At 34.1% G+C, this 25060-nt stretch overlaps 1 protein-coding gene across 3 annotated transcripts in view; it reads right to left on the bottom strand.

The window, feature by feature from the left end:
• Positions 1-25060, bottom strand: part of ATRNL1 (attractin like 1) — an 809729-nt gene that overhangs the window by 486145 nt on the left and 298524 nt on the right. For all 3 annotated transcript variants that reach the window (XM_038008819.2, XM_073019389.1, XM_007964178.3), the window contains one exon: positions 1274-1326. In XM_038008819.2, coding sequence (XP_037864747.1) covers positions 1274-1326 — 53 coding nt within the window. The remainder of the gene's footprint in view (positions 1-1273; positions 1327-25060) is intronic.

The raw sequence follows: 25060 nt of genomic DNA, 5'->3' as shown, positions 1-25060 counted from the left end.
ATACTTAAATAGAAAACTTAAAAATGTAATATTTCTACCAAAACCTCGGGAAAATCATAGTCACCTGTTAGGCTAAGATTTCACAAAAGAAAAAACTGATAAGTCAAGCTTCATCTAAATTAAAATCTGTTCTTCAAGAAAACAGTGTTAATAGGGTAAAAAGACAAGTTACCACTAGCAAAAAATATTTGCAAGTCATATATCTGATAAAGGACTTGTATCTAGAATGAAGTATGTGGAAAATTCATTAATATAAAAACAATCTAAAAAGTGGGCAATGGATTTCAACAGACCCTTCATCTAATAAAATATACAGATGGCAAACAATCCTATGAAAAGATGCTGAACATCATTAGTAATTAGGAAAATGCAAATTAAAATGAGAGTTAGATACCATTCCACACCTATTAGAATGGCTAAAACTTGGACTAACTCTGAAAAAGGCTGTGAAATGTGGAAGAACTGAAACTCTCATACACTGCTGATGGGAATGTAAAATGGTGAAAACATTTGGGAAACAGCATTTGGCTGTTTCTTTAAAAGTTAAAGATAGGCTGGGCGCAGTGGCTCGCATCTGTAATCCCAACACTTTGGGAGGCCAAGACAGGCAGATCATGAGGTCAGGAGTTCGAGACCAGCCTGACCAACATGGCAAAACCCCATCTCTACTAAAAATACAAAAATTAGCTGGCCGTGGTGGCAGGCTCATTTAATGCCAGCTACTCGGGAGGCTAAGGCAGGAGAATCACTTGAACCTGAGAGGCAGAGGTTGCAGTGAGCTGAGATCGTGCCATTGCACTCCAGCCTGGGCCACAAGAGCAAGACTCCGTCTCAGAAAACAAAACAAAAGTTAAATGTATACCTATCATATAATCAGTACCCAATGAAAGTATCTGTTGGTACAAAATCAGTGCAGCCTTTTAGTAATGCCCAAAATTCTGCAAAATATCTATTATAAAATTCAAGTTCTTCAAAAATCCATCATAATGAAAAAGATTACATTAAAATCACATGAGTCTACTCAAGTTCTATACTTTGTTCTATGTTCAGAATAAAATCTATTGCTATTTCACTGTTCAGAGTAGAAAAAAATGCACCAAATATAATTAAGATAATATATTTCTTAGCAATATACATGAAGTTGTATTATAAAACTTAAGAAACAGAAACTGTAAGATATTAATGACAATTTTAGTTATTTAAGATGACCTTAATTATTTGAAACTAATACTATGTACCAATTATTGAAAATGAAGAATATACAAATACTTACAATAACATGTTCCTCTAAGTGGATTACCAACATAGCGATTTTCAGAGTCACATCTGCAGAAACACAAAAACTCATTTACTATTAAACAATGCAATGCAAAAGCCTCATGTTTTTCTTCAAGCAAAAAATTATTTATATTCTACATCAAAACATACTTAAAACTATACCATTATTTGAAATTTCAAAAACACATCTTCGAAAGATGTGTGTGAAATCTGAATTAATTGTAGAAAGCTTTATATATGAGAAAAAGTGAGAGATGAAATAGTGAAGAAAAAGAAAAACATACATGATAGGCATATAAGGAATGTTAAAAGGCAGATGAAATATAATTATGAGCTTTGGGATATGTATCCTGCCTTAATAAAAAGAAGAAGAAGTGAAAGTCTGAAATAAGATACAGAGATATTTTTAGGTAGAAGAAAATTCAGGGAATTCATAAATCCACATTATTTTCACACTTGTGATTTTTTTTTTTGAAATTAACATATTTTCTCCAGTTTCTCCACGAATTAGTCTTTTTTTTTTTTTTTTTTTTTTTTTTTGAGACGGAGTCTCGCTCTGTCACCCAGGCTGGAGTGCAGTGGCCGGATCTCGGCTCACTGCAAGCTCCGCCTCCCGAGTTCACGCCATTCTCCTGCCTCAGCCTCTGGAGTAGCTGAGACTACAGCTTTTTGTAATTTTTAGTAGAGACGGGGTTTCACCGTGTGAGCCAGGATGGTCTCGATCTCCTGACCTTGTGATCCGCCCGTCTCGGCCTCCCAAAGTGCTGGGATTACAGGCTTGAGTCACTGGGCCTGGCCAATCTGTATTTTTAAAAACAGATCTCCTCCAGTAAATAATGGGAAAAAAAGGTTTCCCTAATTAATCCAAAAAAATTGACTAACATAGATTAAATTCAGGAGCTCAAACTTTGAATTCACATAAACACATTTTTAAAAAGTGAAAGAACATATGAGCATTCATACTCATGTACTCTTATGTTTAATACATAAAAATATAGTTAACTATAGTAGTGGGAGAAAATCATAAGTATTTTCAAAATTTTTCAAGTTCACAAAACCTTGTTTGCCAAATAAAATTGACAATGTCTAATACAGATATAGCATGGTTTTACATAATGGTATTTCTTGGAACATCCTCCAAAATAAATTATTATAAAATTTATGCACCAGGGTAACTTAATAAAGTGACTTAATATTTAAATAATAAAAATTATATTTGCATATAGTTTAAATAATTATTCATGAATATTATATATAAATATGTTACATATATTTCAACTCTAGTTAAGTTTAAGGAGGTAAAAGTCTAAAATGTGTTCAGTTTTTCAGAAGAGTTCATAAGAACAGAGGAATAGTAGAATACATATATATAATGAAGAGTCAAACAGTGAAAAATTAGAGGCTAAATAATCAGATTACATTCCCAACGCATTTTTCAACCATGTGCTAGCTAGTTTTTACATTCATGGAAAAAAAATGAGTTGAAGAGTCAATTTTACTGTATATTAATTATAAAATTAAAGTCAAAATATGATAATCCTTTAAAACACTAACTTGGAAAAAAAGGACTCTATGAAACAAAGGAAGTTTGGGTGTCAGGTTTTCTGTGACATTTCCTAACACCACTTTTAAGATTTTGTTGTTGATGGTAGTTTTCTAGTTTTAGAAATAAGCAATAGAGCACCAGAAAGTGTGATTCCTATCGAACTGTAACTTTGTATAAATAGATGACCAATCTCTCCCCATTCCACCCTCCCCATACCCTCCCAAGCCTTTCAAAATCCTCCACAGCCTCTCATAACCACAATTCTCATAACCACAATTCTACATTCAACTTCTGCGAGTTTTTTTTTTTAATTTATTATTATTACACTTTAAGTTGTAGGGTACATGTGCATAACGTGCAGGTTTGTTACATATGTATACTTGTGCCATGTTGGTGTGCTGCACCCATCAACTCGTCATTTACATCAGGTATAACTCCCAATGCAATCCCTCCCCCCTCCCCCCTCCCCATGATAGGCCCCGGTGTGTGATGTTCCCCTTCCTGAGTCCAAGTGATCTCATTGTTCAGTTCCCACCTATGAGTGAGAACATGCGGTGTTTGGTTTTCTGTTCTTGTGATAGTTTGCTAAGAATGATGGTTTCCAGCTGCATCCATGTCCCCACAAAGGACACAAACTCATCCTTTTTTATGGCTGCATAGTATTCCATGGTGTATATGTGCCACATTTTCTTAATCCAATCTGTCACTGATGGACATTTGGGTTGATTCCAAGTCTTTGCTATTGTGAATAGTGCTGCAATAAACATACGTGTGCATGTGTCTTTATAGCAGCATAATTTATAATCCTTTGGGTATATACCCAGTAATGGGATGGCTGGGTCATATGGTACATCTAGTTCTATATCCTTGAGGAATCGCCATACTGTTTTCCATAATGGTTGAACTAGTTTACAATCCCACCAACAGTGTAAAAGTGTTCCTATTTCTCCACATCCTCTCCAGCACCTGTTGTTTCCTGACTTTTGAATGATCGCCATTCTAACTGGTGTGAGATGGTATCTCATTGTGGTTTTGATTTGCATTTCTCTGATGGCCAGTGATGATGAGCATTTTTTCATGTGTCTGTTGGCTGTATGAATGTCTTCTTTTGAGAAATGTCTGTTCATATCCTTTGCCCACTTTTTGATGGGGTTGCTTTTTTCTTGTAAATTTGAGTTCTTTGTAGGTTCTAGATATTAGCCCTTTGTCAGATGAGTAGATTGCAAAAATTTTCTCCCATTCTGTAGGTTGCTTGTTCACTCTGATGGTAGTTTCTTTTGCTGTGCAGAAGCTCTTTAGTTTAATGAGATCCCATTTGTCAATTTTGGTTTTTGCTGCTGTTGCTTTTGGTGTTTTAGACATGAAGTCTTTGCCCATGCCTATGTCCTGAATGAGAGCCAAATCAGGAATGAACTTCCATTCACAATTGCTTCAAAGAGAATAAAATACCTAGGAATCCAACTTACAAGGGATGTAAAGGACCTCTTCAAGGAGAACTACAAACCACTGCTCAGTGAAATCAAAGAGGACACAAACAAATGGAAGAACATACCATGCTCATGGATAGGAGGAATCAATATCGTGAAAATGGCCATACTGCCCAAGGTAATTTATAGATTCAATGCCATCCCCATCAAGCTACCAATGAGCTTCTTCACAGAATTGGAAAAAACTGCTTTAAAGTTCATATGGAACCAAAAAAGAGCCCGCATCTCCAAGACAATCCTAAGTCAAAAGAACAAAGCTGGAGGCATCACGCTACCTGACTTCAAACTATACTACAAGGCTACAGTAACCAAAACAGCATGGTACTGGTACCAAAACAGAGATATAGACCAATGGAACAGAACAGAGTCCTCAGAAATAATACCACACATCTACAGCCATCTGATCTTTGGCAAACCTGAGAGAAACAAGAAATGGGGAAAGGATTCCCTATTTAATAAATGGTGCTGGGAAAATTGGCTAGCCATAAGTAGAAAGCTGAAACTGGATCCTTTCCTTACTCCTTATACGAAAATTAATTCAAGATGGATTAGAGACTTAAATGTTAGACCTAATACCATAAAAATCCTAGAGGAAAACCTAGGTAGTACCATTCAGAACTTCTGTGAGATCTTATAACCACATTTCTACTCTCAACTTCTATGAGATCAGTCTTTTCAGATTCTACATATAAGTGAGATCATGCAGTATTTGTTCTTCTGTGCTTGACTTATTTCACATAATATAATGTCCTCTCGGTTTGTCCATGTTGTGTCCCAAATGACAGGATTTCATTATTTTTTATGGACAAAATACATTCCAAAAATATATCACATATATTTATCCATTCATCTCTTGATAGAGACTTAGATTGATTCCATATCTTGGCTACAGTGCATAGTGCTGCAATAAAGAGAGTACAGATATATCTCTAAAATACGAATTTCAATTCCTTTGAATAAATATCCAGTCGTGAGATTATTGGATCATATTTTCATTCTATTTTTAATTTTTTGAGAAACTTCCATACTGTTGTCCACAAATAGCTGTATTAATGTGCATTTCCATCAACGTTGGATAGAAGATCCTCTTTCTCCATAACCTCTCCAGTTTTGTTATTTTTTGTCTTTTTCATGATAGCCATTCTAACTAGCATGAGGTGATAACGCATCATGATTTTGGTGTGCATTTTCCTAGTGATCAGGGACGTTGAGTTTTTTCTTCTTATATCAGTGGGCCATTGTTATGTCTTCTTTTGAGAAATGTCTATTCAGATCTTTTGTCTACTCTTTATATTTGTGGGATTTTTTTGCTATTGAGTTGTTTGGGTTCCTAACATAAGGGATATTAATCCCTTGTCAGATGCATAGTTTGCAAATATTTTCTCCCATTTTATAGGTTGTCTCTTTGCTCTGCTGATTATTTCCTTTGCTGCGCAGCAGCTTTTATTTTGATGTAATCCCATTTCTCTATTTTTGCTTTTGTTGCCTGTGCTTTTGAGGTCTTTTCCAAAACAAGCAAACAAAAACCTTCCCCAGAGAAATGTAATCAAGTGTTACCTCCATGTTCTCTTCTAGTAGTCTCACAGTTTGAGGACTTACATTTAAATCTTTAATCCATTTTAATTTGATTTTTTTAAGCGGTGACAGATGGGGTCTAGTTTCATTCTCCTTAATGAAACTTTTCCCCAGCATCATTTATTAAAGAAACTATTATCTCCCTAATGTGTATTCTTGGCACTTTTGCCAAAAATCAGATGGCTATACATGCATGTATTTATTTCTGGGTTCTTTATTCTGTTTCATTAGTTTATGTGTCTTTTTAAATTTTTAATTTTGTTTGTTTTTGAGACAGAGTCTTGTTCTGTTGCCCAAGCTGTAATACAGTGGTGCAGTCTCAGCTCACTGCAGCCTTTACCTCCTGAGCTCAGGTGATTCTCCCACCTTAGCCTCCCTAGTAGCTGGAAACACACACCACCATGCCCAGCTAGCTTTTTGTATTTTTATTAGAGATAGGGTTTTGCAGTGTTGGCCAAGCTGGTCTCGAACTCATGAACTCAAGCAATTCACCCACCTCAGCCTCCCAAAGTGCTGGCATTACAATTTTGAGCCACTGCACCTGGCCAATTTTTACCTTTTAATGTTTATGGGTACATAGTAAGTGTGTTTATGTATGGGGTACATGAGATATTTTGATACAGGCATACATTGTATAATAATGACATCAGGGTAAGAGGGACATCCATCACCTCAAGGAGTTATTTCTTTTTGTCACAAACTTTGCAATTACACTGTTTTAGTTACTGTAAAATGTACAATAAATTATTGTTTCATATCATTTTTCTTAACTTTTATTTTAGGTTATATTAGAGGTACATGCGCAGGTTTGTTACATAGGTAAATTGCGTGTCACAGAGGTTTGGGGTACAGATTATTTCACCACCCACGTAATAAGCATAATACTTGATAGGTGTTTTTTCTAACTTCACCCTCCTCCCTTCCTCCACCCCCTAGTAGGCCCTGGTGTCTGTTGTTCCCTTCTTTATGTTCATATGTACACAATGTTTAGCTCCAACTAAAAAGTGAGAACATGCAGTAGTACTTGGTTTTGTGTTTCAGTGTTAGTTCACTTAAGATAATGGCCTCAAGCTCCATCCATGTGACTGCCAAAAACATGATCTTGTTCTTTTTCATAGCTGCATAGTGTTCCATTGCTGGGTCAAATGGTAACTCTGCTCTGAGTTCTTTGAGAAATTGCTAAACTGCTTTCCACAGTGGCCAAACTAATTTACATTCCCACCAGCAATGTATAAGGTTCCCTTTTCTCTGCAACCTTGCCAGCATCTGTTATTTTTTTTTAATAATTCCCATTCTGACTGGTGTGAGATGGTATCATATTGTGATTTTGATTTGCATTTCTCTAATGGTTAGTGATGTTGAGCATTTTTTCACCTGCTTGTTGGACACATGTATGGCTTCTTCCGAAAAGTGTGTGTTCACGTACTTTGCTCACTTTTTAATGGGGTGGGTCATTTTTTGCTTGTTGATTTAACTTCCATACAGATTCTAGATATTAGATCTTTGTGGGATGCATAGTTTGCAAATATTTTCTCTTATTTTGTAGTGTGTCTGTTTACTCTGCTGGTAGTTGCTTTTGCCATGCAGAAGCTCTTCTGCTTAATTAGGCGCCATTTGTCAATTTTCTTTGTTGTTGCAATTGCTTTTGGCATATTCGTCATGAAATCTTTGCCGGGTCCTACATCCAGAATAGTATCTAGGTTATCTTTCAGGGTTTTTATAGTTTGGGGTCTTACATTTAAGTCTTTAATCCATCTTGAGTTGACTTTTTATATGGTGTAAGAAAGGGGTCCAGTTTCAATCTTCTGCATATGGCTAGCCAGGTTATTACAGCACCATTTATTGAATAGGGAGTCCTTCATCACTACTTGTTTTTGTCAGCCTCACTGAAGACCAGATAGTTGCACATGCACAGTATTATTTATTGGCTCTCTATTCTGATCCATTGGTCTATGTGTCTGTCTTTGTATACATACCATCCTGTTTTGGTTACTACAGCCTTGTAATATAGTTTGAAGTCAATTAACATGATACCCCCAGCTTTATTCTTTTTGTTTATGATTACATTGGCTCTCGAGCTCTTTTCTGATTCCATATGAATTTTAAAATAGTTTTTCTAATTATGTAAAGAATGTCATAGTTTGATAGGAATGCCATCATCCTGTCTTGGTTACTCTTGCCTTGTAGTATATTTTGAAGTCATGTAGTGTAATGCCTCCAGTTTGTTCCTTCAGCTGAAGATTGTTTTGGCCATTTGTGGTCTTTTTTGGTTCCATATGAATTTCAGAATTGTTTTTTCTATTTCTGTGAAGAATGTCACTGATATTATTATAGAAATTGCACTGATTCTATAGAATCTTTGGGTAGTGTATATATTTTTAAAACATTACTTCTTTCAATCTTTGAACACAGAATGTCTTTCCACTAATTTGTCTCATCTTCAATTCCTTTAATCAATGTTTTACAGTTTTCATTGTAGAGATCTTTCACCTCCCTGACTAAATTTGTGCCTAGGTAATTTTTTAAGTATTTTGGAATTTTTTTAGATATTTTAGGTGGAATAGCTCTCTTAATTTCTTTTTCAAATAGTTTTCTATTGACATATAGAAATGCTACTAAATTAGTCCCAGCTACTGGGGAGGCTGAGGCAGGAGAATGCCATGAACCCAGGAGGCAGAGTTTGCAGTGAGCCAAGATCACACCACTGCACTCCAGCCTGGGCGATAGAGCGAGACTCTGTCTCAAAAAAAAAAAAAAAAAGAAAGAAAAAGAAATGCTACTAAATTCTGCACATGTATTTTGTATCCTGCAACTTCACTGAATTCATGTGTCAGTTATAAGTCATGAAATTTGTATGGTTTTCTATATATAAGATCATGTCAACAGTAAACAAACATGAACAATCTGAATTTCTCCTTTCTAATTTGGATGTCCTTTCTTTCTTTCTCTTTCCTAATTGCCCTTGCTAGGAATTCTAGTGCCATGTTGAATAGAAGTAGTTAAAGTAGGCATCATTGTATTGCTTCAGCATTCAAAGGGAAAGCTTTCTACTTTTCCCTGTTTGGTATGACGTTAGCTGTGGATGCATATATGTGCATATATGTTGAGGTGTGTTCCCTCTAAGCCTAATTTTTCAGGGGTTTTATCATGGAGGAATGTTAAATTTTATCAAATTCTTTTTTGGCATCTATTGACATGATCCTATGGTTTTTGTCCTTCATCCTAGTAATGGAATGCAACACATTTATTGATTTTTGTGTGTTGAACTATACTTGCATTACTGGGATGAATTTCACTTAATCATGGTCAATGATATTATGATATGTTGTTGGATTCAGTTTGGAGTACCGTATTATGGGTTTTTGCATCTATATCCATCAGGGATATTGGCCTGTAGTTTTATTTTACACTTTTGTCCTTGTCTGGTTTTGTTATCAGGGTAATGCTGGCCTCATAGAATGAGTTTGGAAAAATGATCTCTACTTCAATTTTTTGGAATAGTTTGATAAGAATTGGTATGAGTTCATTTTTAAATATGTGCTAGAATTTAGCAATGAAGTAATCAGGTCCTGGATTTTTTTTGATAGGAGTCTTTCTTTTACTAATTCAATCTTGTTTCTCATTACTGGCCTGTCCAAGTTTTCTATTTCTTCATGATCCAATCTTGGTAAGATAAGCTATAAGAAATTTATTCATTTCTTCTAAGTTTTCAAATTTGTTCGTCTATCATTGCTCATTATAGTCTCTAATAATCCTTTGTATTGCTGTGGTATCAGTTGTGATGTCTCCTTTTTCATCTTTGATTTTATTCATTTGAGTCATTCCTCTTTTTTTCTTAGGCTAGCTAAAGGTTTGTCAATTTCGTTTCTTATTTCAAAAACCAACTCGTCATTTTCCTGATGCTTTGTATTTTTTTATTCTCTATTTCCTTCATTTCTTCTCTGTTATTTATTATTTCTTTCCTTCTCATAATTTTGGGCTTAGATCATTCTTGTTTTCTAGGTCTTTGAGATACAACATTAGGCTGTTTGAGATATTTCTACTTTTTCAAATAGGTGATTATTGCTACAAACTTTCCTCTAAAAATGGTTTTTGCTATATCCCATAAGTTTTGGTATGTTGTATTTCCATTTTGATTTTTCTCAAGAAATGTTTTAATTTGCTTTTTAATTTCTTCATTGACTTGTGTAATCTCCATGTACATATACAGTTTCCGAAGTTCCTCCTGTTACTGGTTTTGGTTTTATTCCACAGTGGTCAGAAAAAAAATACTTGATATACTTTGATTTTTAAAAATTTGAGGCCAGGCGCCGTGGCTCATGCCTGTAATCCCAGCACTTTGGGAGGCTGAAGCAGGTGGATCACCTGAGATCAGGAGTTCAAGACCAGCCTGGCCAAAATGGTGAAACCCTATCTCTACTAAAAATACAAAAATTAGCCAGGCATGGTGGCAGGCACCTGTAATCACAGCAACTCAAGAGGCTGAGGCAGGAGAATTGCTGGAACCTGGGAGGCGGAGGTTGCACTGAGCCGAGATCGTACCACTGCATTCCAGCCTGGGTGACAAGAGTGAGACTCCATCTCAAAAAAAAAAAAAAAAATGTTAAGACATGTTTTGTGGCCTTACATATAATCTATCCTAAAGAATGTTATATGTGCTGTTGAGAAGACCGTGCCTTCTGCGGCTGTTAGACGGAATGCTCTATAAATATCTGTTAGGTCCATTTGGTCAAGAGTGTGGTCAGACACTGAAGTTTCTTTGTTGATTTTCTGTCTGGATGATCTACACATTGCTGAAAGTGGAGTGTTGAAGTCCCCTACTACTATTGTATTACAGTCTATCCCTCCCTTTAAATCTATTAATATTTGCTTTATATATATAGGTCCTCTGCTATTGGGTACATATATGTTTATAATTGTATCCGCTTGCTGCATTGACCCCTGCTATTATTATATAATGGCCTTGTCTCTTTTTACAGTTTTTAACTTTAAAGACTATTTTTTTTTCCTATAATTACAGCTACTTCTGTTCTTTTTGGGGTTCCATTTCCATGAAATAGCTTTTCCCATCCGTTTACTTTCAATCTATGCATGTTATTTTATAAGGAAAGTAAGTCTCCTGTAGGCAGCATAGTTTGGTCATGTTTTTCTATCCATTCAGCCTCTCTTTTAACTGAATAATTTAAACCATTTACATTCAAGGTAGTTATTGATAGATAAGGGATGACTATCACGATTGTGTAACTTGTTTTCTAGTTGTCTAGGTATTTTTTTCCTTTTTTCCTCTCTTAAAGGTTTCCTTTGGGGTTATGTGATTCTCTCTAGTAATGTGTTTTATTCCTCTCTTTTTTAGTGTTATCTATTATAGCTTTTAGTTTTTTCATTACCATGAGCCTCACAAAAACATCTTATAGTCATAATAAGTTATTTTAAACCAATACAAACTTAACTTTGATTGCAAAGGAAAGAAGAAAACAACAAAAAATAGTATATTTTAACTCATTATCCCTCTGTTTTGAATTTTGATATCACAGCTTAATTTTTCATACTGCCTATCTCTTAACAAATTATCGTAGTTTTTATAGTTTTGTTGTTTATTCTTTATACAAAGATAAATGTGGTTCATACAACACAATTACAGTATTAGCCTAACAATCAATGTAAGTATTCTTTTCATTAAGTTTGAAGAGCTCTCTTTAGCATTTCTTGCAGAATTGGTCTGGTAGCCATTAAGTCCCTCAGCTTTTGTTTGCCTGCAGAAGTCTTTCTCTCCTTCATTTTTAAAATACACCTTTTCTGCCTATAGTATTCGTGGTTGGCAGGTATTTTCCTTCCACATTCTGAATATATTGTCACTGTCACATTTCCTACTGCCCTGAAAGGTTTCTGCTGAGAAATTTGCTGCCAGTTACATTAGATCTCTCTTTTGTGTTTTTTGCTTCTTTTTTCTCACTTCTCTCTAGACTCTCTCTTAGTCATTGATCTTTGTCAGTTTAATTGTGACATGCCTTATGGTATTCTTATTTGGATTGAATTTGGTGACCTTTGACCTTGCTATAATTGGGTATTCACATCTTTCCCCAGGCTTGAAAAGTTTGCTGTTATTATTTTTAATAAGCTTTTGGCCCCTTTGTCTCTCAACTCCTTCTTGAATTCTAATAACACAAATGTGTTATTTTGATGTTGTCGTATAGATCTGGTAAGCTTTCTTTGGCCATTTTCATTCTTTTGGTTCTTTCACCTCTGACTATGTTCTCAAATAGCCTATCTTTGAACTCACTAATTCTTTCTTTTGTTTGATCTATTGTGCTGAAGATGCTCTCTATTCCATTTTTATTTCATTCATTGTATTTTATTTCGTTCATTCATTTCATTCACCTCCAGGATTTCCATTTGCTTTTTATTATTAATATTTCAATCTCTTAAGTTTCTTTCATGTATTTCTGATTGCTTCTCTGAATTTTACTGAAGTTTGAGCTTCAGTAAATTTATTAACTTTCTAAAAACAGCTATTTTGAATTATTTGTCTGAAAGACCACATGTCTCCATCACCTTAAGGCCAATCTCTGGTACCTTATTTTGTCTGTTTGGTGAGATCAGATTTCCCTGAATGATCTTGATACTTATGGACATGTAACAATGTGTGTGCACTGAGAGATCAGGTGTTTATTCCAGTCTTCCCAGTCTAGCTTTGTTTTTGCTCATCCTTCTTCAGGGCCTTCCAGAGTTTCTAAGGGGACTGACTGTTGTGTTCCCTGAGCCCATGACCACTGCAACTCCCTAAACACCAGAGGGCAGTCTAAGCCCAGAGCTGCCACAAGTCTCAGGAGGGCTCCAGTGTTGGCAGGGCTCTCCAGGGCAGATGGACCTAGGGAAGATCCAAGGAGGGTAACTGGGCTGTATGGGAAAGCTGGCCAGGAAACCTAGCCCAGAAGACTATCCCAGTGCCCCAGACAATCATGCCTCCCAGGAGGTCTCTGAACAGATTAGATATGTCACCAACTGCAGCAGGAGGGGCCAAATCTGAGGCTGGGTCCCCTCAGGATCTACTGTGGGACAAAGGCTAGAGAGCCCACCTCAATTCCTCAGATGGTTGCACATCTCCTAGCAGGTCACTGCACAGATATGATAGTTACCTGACTACAGTGGGAGAACTGGGGGTGAGACTGGATCCTTCAGGATATGCTGTGAGATGACAACCTGGGATCTACTGAAAGATAAGTTTGGCAAGCCTATCAAGGAGGCTCAGACTCACAGTCTGCAGGATATGGGCAAGTCTCCCTCTGGGATTTTGTGTGAGCAGTTCTGTGTTGGGAACTCAACTGAAGAGGGCAGGAGTCAAGCCACAGGACTACTTCTAGGTTCACTGCTGAGACTGATATCAGTGGCCTCTTACACTAGTATACACGATTCCTCCTAGACCCCTTAGAAGATGATTTTAGTTGCGGGTTCAAGGCCAAACAGGGCTGTAGTCAAATCCCTTGGGGATTAGGGCCATTTCTGAGCTTGAACCTGGAAGCAAAATTAATGCATCTGTCACCTGGGTGCCAGTTCGCATTCTCAAAACAACCCTCTTGAGCCTTGGACTCCACTGGGCTTTCACATCCTCCTGCCTGACTCCTGAGGCTCCTGCCAGTGACTTTTGTCAGTAGATGGGTGCAGAGTTCTTGTCATTGCGAGGAAATATTAGCAGGTTATCTCCTATTCTGCCATCTTGCTGGCATCACTCTCCCTCAAGTGTTTTCAAAGTGATAATACCGACTTTAAAAGCTCAAGGATACAAACTCATTTCTCTAATATGCAAGTTATAGTATTTTCTTTTTTGTTAACAATATTGGGTTTATTCAAATTATATAATCTTATATTGAACTGAAAATTACTATAATATATTTACCTTCAACACAGTATAAGTTTTACAAAGGAGTGGTTGAAATTTTATTTTCTCTAAACTACAAATTTCTTGAAAGGATGATATTATATGTTCTTGTGTAGGAAGTAACTTTGGCATCCCAATTTTAAGCTTTCGATAGTCAACCACAGAAAATTAACAGAAATAACAAATCAACACCACCTTGTTAAGAATTAAATTGAAAGGCTTTGCAGAGTTTTGGAAGGTGTCCAATACAAGAACTACATTCTCTTTTAAATATTTATAGCTCAAAAAATCAAATTAGAAACATATATTATCTAAAGTGGTTTATATTAACAAATAATAATTTTTGAAATAATTCTGAATATATTAAAAGGGTTTTCAAATTTTATGAGTTAAATTTAAACACAAATTTTTGGTAGTTTAATTCCACGTGTCATTTAAGGAAACACAGGTACCTCCAAAAAGTTAATGAAATAAATACTTTCTATAAAAACATAACAATATGATTTTGGGCATGAAACTCAGCTTGAAAAAGACAAAAGTAGATGTAAGTAAATGGAAAGACATTATTTATTCTTTAGTGTGACCCCTCAACATCATCAGAATAGCAATTAATTTCAAAGATAATCTTTAATGTGATTCCATGAAAACTCCAATGAGATTTTATAGGAGCTAGAAAAGTTGATCTCAATGTTCAGGGACAAAAGTAAACATACAAGAACAGTTAGAAAAATACTGAAAAAGAAGAGCTTTGAAGAGAGGTAGACTTAAAAGATATTAAAATATACTCAAAGTCTCTACAATTAAATAGTATGGTACTAGCACATAAATAGACCAAATGTATACAATAGAAATTCCAGAAACAGGCTCAACTATTACATACTAAAAATCTAGTAAATGATAAAAGTTGTCTTAAATGACTGGAGTAAGACAGTCCTCATAATAAATTAAGACAACTTGATAGCTATTGTAAAACTATCAAATCAGATCCAATCCTCATACTATAAACAAAATAAAACTCTAAATGAAGCATAAATCTAAATGTAAAAAATAAAATCTTTGATATAGTAAAAAAAAAAGGATAGGTTAATTACACAATAAAAGGCTTCCTAACCATGAATAAAATTCCAAATGTAATTTTTAAAAGACTAGGAAATATGACTACATTAAGAAAGCAGCACAGCAAAAAAAAGTACAATTAGTACAGTCAAGAAACATGACGAACTGGGAGGAAATATTTGCAACTTATGTCTCACTAAAAAAGAGCTATAATCAGTAATTCATAAAGAACTCTTTAAAAATAATGGGGAAACGAATAATTTTATAGAAAAACTGGCAAAAGTCATGAAGAGACAATTCACAAAAATGATATAAAAATGGCTTTTAACCACATGAAAAAATATTCAACTTCACTTATAATAATGGAAATATAAATTAAAACTACACAAATTATTCTCCACAAGATTGGCAAAATTTCAAATGCATAGCAATATATCCTGCTTATGAGCCTGTAGATAAATAGGCTGCCCCATATATGGCTGATGGGAATAGAAAATGAGAAAATTCCTATGGAGGACGACTTGACAATATCTAAAAAACTACATATGCATGTATTCTTTGACCCAACAATCCCACTGAAAGGAATTTGCTCTTGAGAAAAACCTCCAATATTATAAAACTACACACATACAAGTTTATTCAGTGTAGCATAATTTTAATTGCAAGATATTAGAAAAATGTCTAAATGTCCTCGAATAGATTTGTTAACCTATGGTACATATACCTAATGGAGTACTATACATCTGTAAACAAAACAGAACCAAAAAAATGAACATCTTTATGAACTGATATTAATTGAGCTCCAGGAAGTATTATAAAGAAGAAAAAAATGTAAAATTCAAAAGAGTATCTAAAATACATCTAATAATATGTTGGCTTTTGTGTAAGAAGGTGAAATAATAACTATTTCTCTAATATAAGATACATACATAGACAGAAACACACATAGCTCATACAGCTTTACTTTTATGAAAGGAAACACAGGAGGATAAACCAGAAAACAATAAAATTGGTTACCTACTGGAAGAGGGAGAAAGAAATGCGCAATAATCTCTCTGAGTATACTTTAAGTAGTTTCAGCTTATTAATGTTCAACATATTTAATTAATTACTTTAATACAATAAGAATGGGAAAGGAAAAAATTCATAAAATGAGAAGTAAGTAGAAATAAATGAGCCTAATAAACTTTAAGTGAATCCTATTTCCATACTGATGGAAAAAGAAAGTAAAAAAGGAGGGAAATAGGAGGAGAGGTAAGGGGAAGAAGAGAAGAGGGAAAAAAGGAAGGAAAGAAAAAAGGAACGGAGGGAGTAAGAAACAGGGAGGGAAGCAAGATTCAAAGTAACTTATGAATCCAAAATTTGACTACATACTCTGAATTGGTGCAGGGCAACGTGGAGGAAGGAAGCTTGAAATCAGATTTCAAAATCTTTTATGTAGATTTTATTATTGAAGTGATATAAGCAAAGTAAATCTGAAACTATTTTAGATTATAATATAGAATTGAGCAAAAAAGGAAATATGTTGATGTCATTGGAAGTTAGTGTTCATTTACTGTAGAAGGAGGAGCAAATATTGAGCTGGAGAAGGTACAAAGGCCTTGTAGAAATAGATCTGAATTGGAAGTTTTAGCATGAAGAAATGTTTTATAAAATATTTATATGTGTATATATACATGCATATGTATCCATGTATGTGCACATATGTGTATGTATATGTGCACATGAATAAATTATTATTTCCTAACTTTGTTCACCAGACAACCCACTAAGTAAAGACACCTCAAAGAGCAAAGAGCATACCTAGCACCAAGATCTTGGTCTCTAATATGCTATTCCATTACAAGGAACTAGAGCTCCAAAAGGATATAGCGCTGATTCCACAACTGAGGAGAAGAGGAATAAGATAAGCCTGAAATATGTTCTTATACCAGAAAGTAAGAAAGTATTCACAAAATTACAGATGTGTCACAAAAACAAAAGAGCTAGTTGAAGCCTCTCCTACTGGCCAAATCTTGGACAATGTGAGTGCCAAAGTGGTTAAAAACAGTAGTGAATTATAAATCATTGGGAAAAAAATAGGAATTCATGAGTCCATTCCAATAATAAATAGATAAATAAATGGGGTAAGAAACGAGGGCTCTTGCTTATAGAAAAATGTTGAGGTCTGTCTGGTAAATGTGAAGGGGTCTACCATAGGAGTTGGTAAGCATCATCATAAAAATTAAGATTAGGCAAGAATAAACAAATTTTTCATTTTGTTAATGTCATGTCCTGTCAGATAAATTTATTCCATGTTTAATTCACTTTAAAAAGACAAAAGAGAAAAAAAGTGCAGGCCTACTGGTCATGCCTACACTCAAAATCCAAGATTCTCACAGGCTAGCAAATTCAGTCTAAAAGGAGAGTCATCACTCGTGGGAAAATATCTCATTACAAAGGATAAAACAGATGAAATCCCAAACAAATGTATAAAATATTACTTATACACAATGCAATGCTATGTAAACCAATGACCCCCCACCTCATTTCTCACATGCCAAAAATAAATTGATAAAACTATGCTAATCTGTTATAAATATAATAGCTGATATTAAAACATTTGGCATATCCCTTATGGATTATGATGTAACCTAATACCGATATGATCCAGAATCAAGATTATCATAATCCATCAATTTCATTGTAGATCTCCCAAAGAAACGCAAATTAAGAAATCAGAATGGAGGATCTAACAACTATTTTCAACATAAGAAGAAAACAATATAACAAAATTATAAATACCTTATTAAGGCAATTTTGCATATAAATATAAATGACTCCGATCAATTAAAATAGTTTAAATCATTTATTCTATAACAGTCTACTGTGTTTATTTACACAAAGGTAAAATTTCTTCAGAAACGTTCTGTTTTAGGAAAAGTCTTAATCTGCATTGTTGAAATTATTTTACCCATTCAAGAAAATATCTATCAAAGACTAGAAATCTCCTTCACAGTCTGAAAACACTTAAGGAATATATTATGTAAATATCTAATATAGAATTGTATAATTCGGTAAATAAAATACCAGAGTACTTGGATATAATATTTGAACTAGTTATCTATTCCTCAGTAAAAATACATAAATTTGGTAACTTTAATCAACACACATTTATTATATCACAGTTTCTGTGGATCAGGAGTCTGAGCATGGCATAACTAGGTTCTATGATTCAGAGTCACAGCAGACTGCAATCAGGACACTGGCTGGACCTAGGGTCCACTGTAATCCTGCAATCAGGTGTTAGCTGGGATTGGTTTTAAACAGAGGACTAACTAGGGATATGCCTTCTTCTATTTTCAGTCAGGTTATTGGCAAAATTTATTTCCTTACCACTACAGGACTGAGGGCCTTGGTTTCTTACTTGCCATTGGCTGGTGGCTATCCTCAGCTGCTAGAGGATACTCTCAGCTACATTTTTCTCAGAGCCAGCAAAAGAAAAAAATCACTAGAGCAAGTTTTCTGGCAAGCACAGACTTCACAGCATATTCACAGAGTGAAAACCATCACTTTTACCATGTAATGTAACAAAATAATGGGAGTAATATCTCATCAACTTTGCATTATTTTCTGGTTTAGAAGCGAGCACAGGTCCTGCACACACTCAAGGAAGGAAACGGAATTACACAACGGTATGAATACCAGAAGTCATAGATAATTAATGGTCAGTATAGGATCTGCCCAACGTAATATTTTTGTTATAGATAGAATTTTGTAATATAAAATATTTCAATATATTTACTTGAGATATGAACATGAACCACTAATCTAATTCACAAAATAAAAAAGCAAATTGAGACATTAAATTATTTTAGCAAGTTCAACTTCAGATTACAAAGGGTAAATAATATGTAAAACATTTAAATATAAATAATTTCTTAAATTGATAGTGTACAACATAAATCACGTTAATATTTCTGATATTTGAGCTAAATAATATTTTAAAAACTCAGAACCCTTCAAGACTGATACAAACATTAAAAGCCTTTAGAAGTCTTCTGTATGGCTTAAACAAAAATGTAACTTCAAAGGATTTCTGTGTCTAAGGAAAGAGATAATCATACTCTTCCTCCACTAAGCAAACTAATCAAGCAGCTGGACTTTTATGGAAAAGAGATTTAGGCTGAAGTATATATTACAGACTTTGAAGAAGTAAATAATCTCATTAAATGTCACCTAAATAATGATTATCATTTATATAAATGCAAACATTATGTAATATACATTTTGTATAAAACAAAATATAAAGTAATTCTACATTTATAAGTTTTAAAATATTTTCAATTTAAATGTTTAAATTAAAATTTTAAAATTTAAATAATTTATTTAAATATTTGAATTTATAATACAAATATTTAGATATTAAATATATTAAATATATATCTAAATGTTTAAATATATACATATACTTTGTCAAGAGACATAATTTTTTTACTCACAGACTAAAATAAGGGGCATGTAACAGCCATAATTTTAAAATATGACAGATTATTTAAAACAGCGAAAATCTGCTAAATAATTTTGCATTTTTATGATTAAATATGAAGGGATAGGCCAAGTGTGATGACTCATGCCTGTAGTTCCAGTACTTTGGGATACTGAAGTGGGTGGATCACGAGGTCAGGAGTTCGAGATCAGCCTGGCCAACATGGTAAAACCCTGTCTCTACTAAAAATACAAAAATTAGCTGGGCATGTGGTGCACACCTGTAGTCCCAGCTACTCAGGAGGCTGAGACAGAGGAATCACTTGAACCCACAAGGCGGAGGTTGCAGTGAGCCAAAATCACATCACTGAACTCCAGCCTGGGTGACAGGTTGAGTGAAACTCTGTCTCTGAAAATAAAATAAAATAAAGAAAATAATACTTCTTTTTAAATGAAGATATAAAGATATAAAAGGTAAAACACACTTATTTTGCTCTTTTTTTTCCCTAAAGAAACCCATCAAAATGCTATCATATAATATTTTTAAAACAGAGAGAGAGAGGCCAGGTGTAGTGGTTCACACCTGTAATCCCAGTACTTTGGGAGGCCAAGGCGGGTAGATCATGATGTCAAGAGATCAAGACCATCCTGGCCAACACGGTGAAACCGCATCTCTACTAAAAATACAAAAATTAGCTGGGCATGTGGTGCGCACCTGTAGTCCCAGTTACTCGGGAGGCTGAGGCAGAACTGCTTGAACTCGGGAGACGGAGGTTTCAGTGAGCCAAAATTGTGCCACTGCACTCTAGCCTAGCAACAGAGCGAGACTCTGTCAAAAAAAAAAAAAAAAGGAGGGGGAGAGAGAATGGAGAAGTAGCAATTTTTGCAGAGAAATGGCTAAACTTTCTGTAATTCCCAAACTGATAAACGAAAAAATAGCAGTAAACAAGAGCATCATAGTAAAACAGGAGTAGGTTAACCCTGATACCAAAACCAGATAAGGACACAACAACAAAAAGAAAACTATAGGCTAATATCTCTAATGAACATTTTCAAAAATCCTGAACAGAATACTGCAAATCAAATCCAATGATATATAAAAAGATAATACACTAAGATCAAGTGGGGTTTATCCTTGGAATGTAAGGATGGTTCAACATAATGCAAATCAATAAATGTGACATATCACATCAACAAAATGAAGGAAAAAAACCATACGATAATCTCAAAAGATGCAGAAAGAGCATTCGACAAAATTCAACATCTCTCCATGATAAAAAAAAAAAAGAAAAAAAAACTTCTCATAAATTAGGTATAGAATGAAAGTACCTCAACACAATACAGGCCATACATGACAAACCACACCAAACACTAGTTTGAATAGGGAAAAGCTGAATGCTTTTGTTTTGTTCAGGACTTTTGTATACATGTTCATCAGAAATATTAGCCTATAGTTTTCCTTTTGTTGTTGTATCCTCGTCTGGTTTGCGTATCAGGGTTAATCTACTCCTGTTTTACTATGATGCTCTTGTTTTTTTTTGTTTTTTTTGTTTGTTTGTTTGTTTTTTCAGTAAGAACTAAAACAAGACAAAAATTCCCACTCTCACCATGCTTATTCAACATAGTGTTGAAAGTCCTAGCTGGAGCAACTGGGCAAGAAAAAGACAAAAGGCATCCAAATTGGAAAAGAGGAAGTGGACTTGTCCTGTTTGCAGATCACATGATCTCGTGTACAGAAAATCCTAAAGAATCTGCCAAAACACTATTATTTAATTGAACTGTTGAATGAATTCATTAAACTTGTAGGTTACAAAATTAACATTAAAAAATCAGTAGCATTTCAATACACAAACAACCAAGTAGCTGAAAAAGAAATCAAGAAGAAAATCTCATCTAGAATAACTAACAAAAAAGTACCTAGAAATAAAGACAACCAAGGAGGTGAAAGAATTCTACAAGGAAAACTACAAAAGAAACTGATAAAAGAAAATGAGGAGAATGCAAACAAATAAAAAGACATCTCATGCCCATGAATCACAATATTGTTAAAATGGCCATATTACACAAAGCTATACAGATTGAATGCAATTCCTTTCAAACTACCAATGACATTGTTCACAGAAATAGAAAAAAATAAAACAAAATTTGTATAGAACCTCAGAAGACCTTTAGTAGGCAAAGCAATCCTGAGCAAAAAGAACAAAGCTGGAGGTATCACACTACCAGACTTCAAAATATACCACAAAGTAGTACTAACCAAAATGACAGGTACTGGCATAAAAACAGACACATAGATCAATGAAACATAATGGAGAACATAGAAATTACATATCAACAGCCAACTGATTTTTGACAAAGATGCCAAGAACAAAGATGACTTGGAGAAAAAATAATCTCTTCAATAAATCGTTCTGGGAAAACTGGATATCCATATGCATTAGAATTAAACTAGACCCCTCACCTTTTGCCCTATACAAGAAACAACTGAAAAATAGATCAAATACCTAAATGTAAGGCCAGAAACAATAAAACTACTAGAAAAAAACACCAGGGGAATGCCTCAGGACATGGATCTGGGAAAAGATTTTACGAATAAGACTTCAAAAGCCCAGGTTTACTAAGGCAAAAATTAACAAACATAACTATATCAAGATAAAAAACTTCTGCACAGCAAAGGAAACAATCGACAGAGTAAAAAGACAATCCATAGAATGGGTTGCAAACTATTCATCTGACAGGATGTTAAGTGCCAGAATACATAAGGACCTCAAACATTGCAATAGCAAGAAAACAAACAATCTAATTGTAAAATGGGCAAACAATCTGAGCAGACATTTCTCAAAAGAAGGCATACAAAATCGCCAGCAAGTCTATGAAAAAATGGCCAACATCACTAATCATCAGGGAAATGCAAATCAAAATCACAATGAGATATCATCTGACCCCAGTTAAAATGGCTGTGTTAAAAAGACAAAAATATAAGATGCTGGTGGGGATGTGGTAAAAAGGAGCTCTTATACATTGTTGATAAGAATGTAAACTAGTACAGCCAGTATGGAGAACAATATGGAAATTTCTCAAAATACTAAAAATAGAACTACTATATATATGATGCAGCCTTCCCACTACTGGGTATTTATACAAAGGAAAATAAATTAGTATGTCAAAGGCATACTTGCATCCTCATATTTATTGCAATGTTATTTGCAACAGCAAAGATATGTAATCCACCTAAGTATACATCAATAGATGAACAAAGGAAATGTAGTGTATATACACAATGGAATATTATTTGGCCATTAAAAAGAAGGAAATCCTATCGTTCATGGCAACATGGATGGAACTGGAAGACATTATATGAAGTGAAATAAGCCAGGAATAGAAAGTCAAACACTGCATGTCTTTACTCATGTGGAAACTAAAAAAAAGTTGATCTCATAGAAGAAAAAAGTAGAACAGAAGGTACTAGTGACTGGGAAGGGTGTGGGGAAAGAGGAATAAGGAGAGATTTGCTAAAGCATATTAAATTACAACTTGATAGGAGGAATAAGTTCTAATGTTCTATACTACTTTAAGAGGACTATAGTTAACAATAATACACTATATAGCTCAAAAGGCTGGAAAGATCATTTGTGTGAATGTCCCCAACACAAAGAGATTATAAATGCTAATTGCCCTATCTGATCATTAGGCACTGTATGTACTGAAACATCATTATGAACACCATAAATATGTATCATTATTATATGTCAATTTAAAAATAAAATCAAATTTAAATAAATAAATGAAAATATTTTAAAGGAAAAGAACAAAACAGACACTGGAAGAAACAAAAATCTGACTAGTTTATCTCTTTCAAAGACATAGGATGAAAGTTAAAACCTTCAGGCCAAAAATAAATTCCATCACCAACTGGCTACCTGAATACTACTTGATAATGGAGAAGAGAATGAATTTTTAAACAGAACCTAAAAAAGGACTAACCATATGGAAAAGATGGATATATTGGATTATATTAAAATTAAGAATGTCTCATTATAGATATATAAATTGGTATGAAAGTCCAACCACAGAGTGACATTTACTAAACATATCACCAACCAAAGATGTGTACATAGCATGTATAAAATATTACTAAAAATGATTAAGAAAAGGATAATCCAGCAGAAAAATCACAAGAAACTTGAGAGAACACTGTTTCGCAAAAAGAGAAAATCCCACTGGTGATTAAAGAGATGAAACCTTTAAAGATTAAACATAATAAACTTTTAAGAACTAAGAAATTTTTTAAGCTAAAGAACATAGCAATTACACACCCATCAGAAATGTCAAAATTAAAATGCCTTGGAATACCAACTCTCAGCAAAGATGTGGAGCATTAATAAAATTCATAGAGACTTGGAATGGGTATAATTTAATATAATCACTTCACAAAATAGTTAATTTTCTAAAGTTGAAAATATGAATAATGAATACACACTCAACAAAATGTATGCATTTGTAAGCCAGGAAACATATAAGAATACTGATAAAATATTAACGGTAATGGTGAAAAAGAAAAACAAAACTGGAATTATCAAAAAAGAAAACAGGCAAATGAATGAAGGAAGAGTGTTATAATTATATAATGAAATATTCTACAACACTGAATAGGATCACATTACAGCTATCTGAATGCAGCAACTTGGATAAATCTTAAAACATTATGTTGAGGTGAGAGGACAAACATTATTAACAATAAAGAAAGGATATCATATTTGCACCTGCAAATTGCCAAAACAAGACAAAAAAGAAAATTGTTTTAAAAAGAGATTACACTGAAATATGTTCAGTCACTTACCATTTTTCCATAAAACTAAAAGTGCTAAACTGTACAACACAGCCACTACACTGGAGCCCCCAGAAATAAATCAAAAGGACGTACTAGTGTATAGCAGTAGTTCATCTTATAACACACATGCATTTGACATGAGTCCATATTCTGATAAAACACCTACACATATACCAGATATATTCTGCATTTAAATGTTAAAACTTTATTTCTTCATACAACGTTAAGTTGGGACACATTTGGCTATTTATTTCATCCCCTGATATTTCAAGATAACTGAATAATAAATATATAGAAGACTGATCAAAGTAAAATAAATGCTTAAAGTGCTGTCTCTTTCTTTGACACACACATCTGCTTCTTTTTCTAAGTTCTTCCAACTTGTAGCTAGTATATCCTAAATCTTAACTTGATACCCTGTTCTTTACTGTGCACTTTTCTTTTTTATTAGCAATTCCAACAATTCTATAATGTATTAGGAACCATTCTGACCACCTAGAGTTAAATAAAGTCATTTAACTTTTATGCCTTATGTGAATGTAATAATCAAGTTGGAAATCATGGACTCTGCTAGTCTCAAAATAAAAAAAAAAAGCTTTAAATGAGAACAGCTTTGATTTAAAAAAAAAAAAAAAGGGGGGGCTGGGAGGTTTTTGCAAGTTTTAAGAGATGAATGGGGATTAAAGAACAAATTAACCCTAAATACCCCCACACTGTTCAATAACTTACTCCAGCAGTCACACTTAATGAACAGGACCCTTAAGGTTATTTAAGTGAAAGTACGGTAATTAAGGATGTCAAGCTAGATGCTAAGGGAATACTAATTAATCATGAAAAGATAGGCAACTCCAGTAAGCAACCTTAAAATCTCAGTAGTTCTATATAAGAAGTTTAATTCCAGCTGAAGACACTATCCAGTGTGAAATAGAGTTGGAGAAAAGGTC

Source organism: Chlorocebus sabaeus, chromosome 9, assembly GCF_047675955.1.
Source record: "Chlorocebus sabaeus isolate Y175 chromosome 9, mChlSab1.0.hap1, whole genome shotgun sequence".
In the NCBI taxonomy this organism is placed as follows: Eukaryota; Metazoa; Chordata; class Mammalia; order Primates; family Cercopithecidae; genus Chlorocebus; species Chlorocebus sabaeus.
The sequence above is the reverse complement of the archived record's forward strand: the minus strand, read 5'-3'. Positions and strand labels throughout refer to the sequence as shown.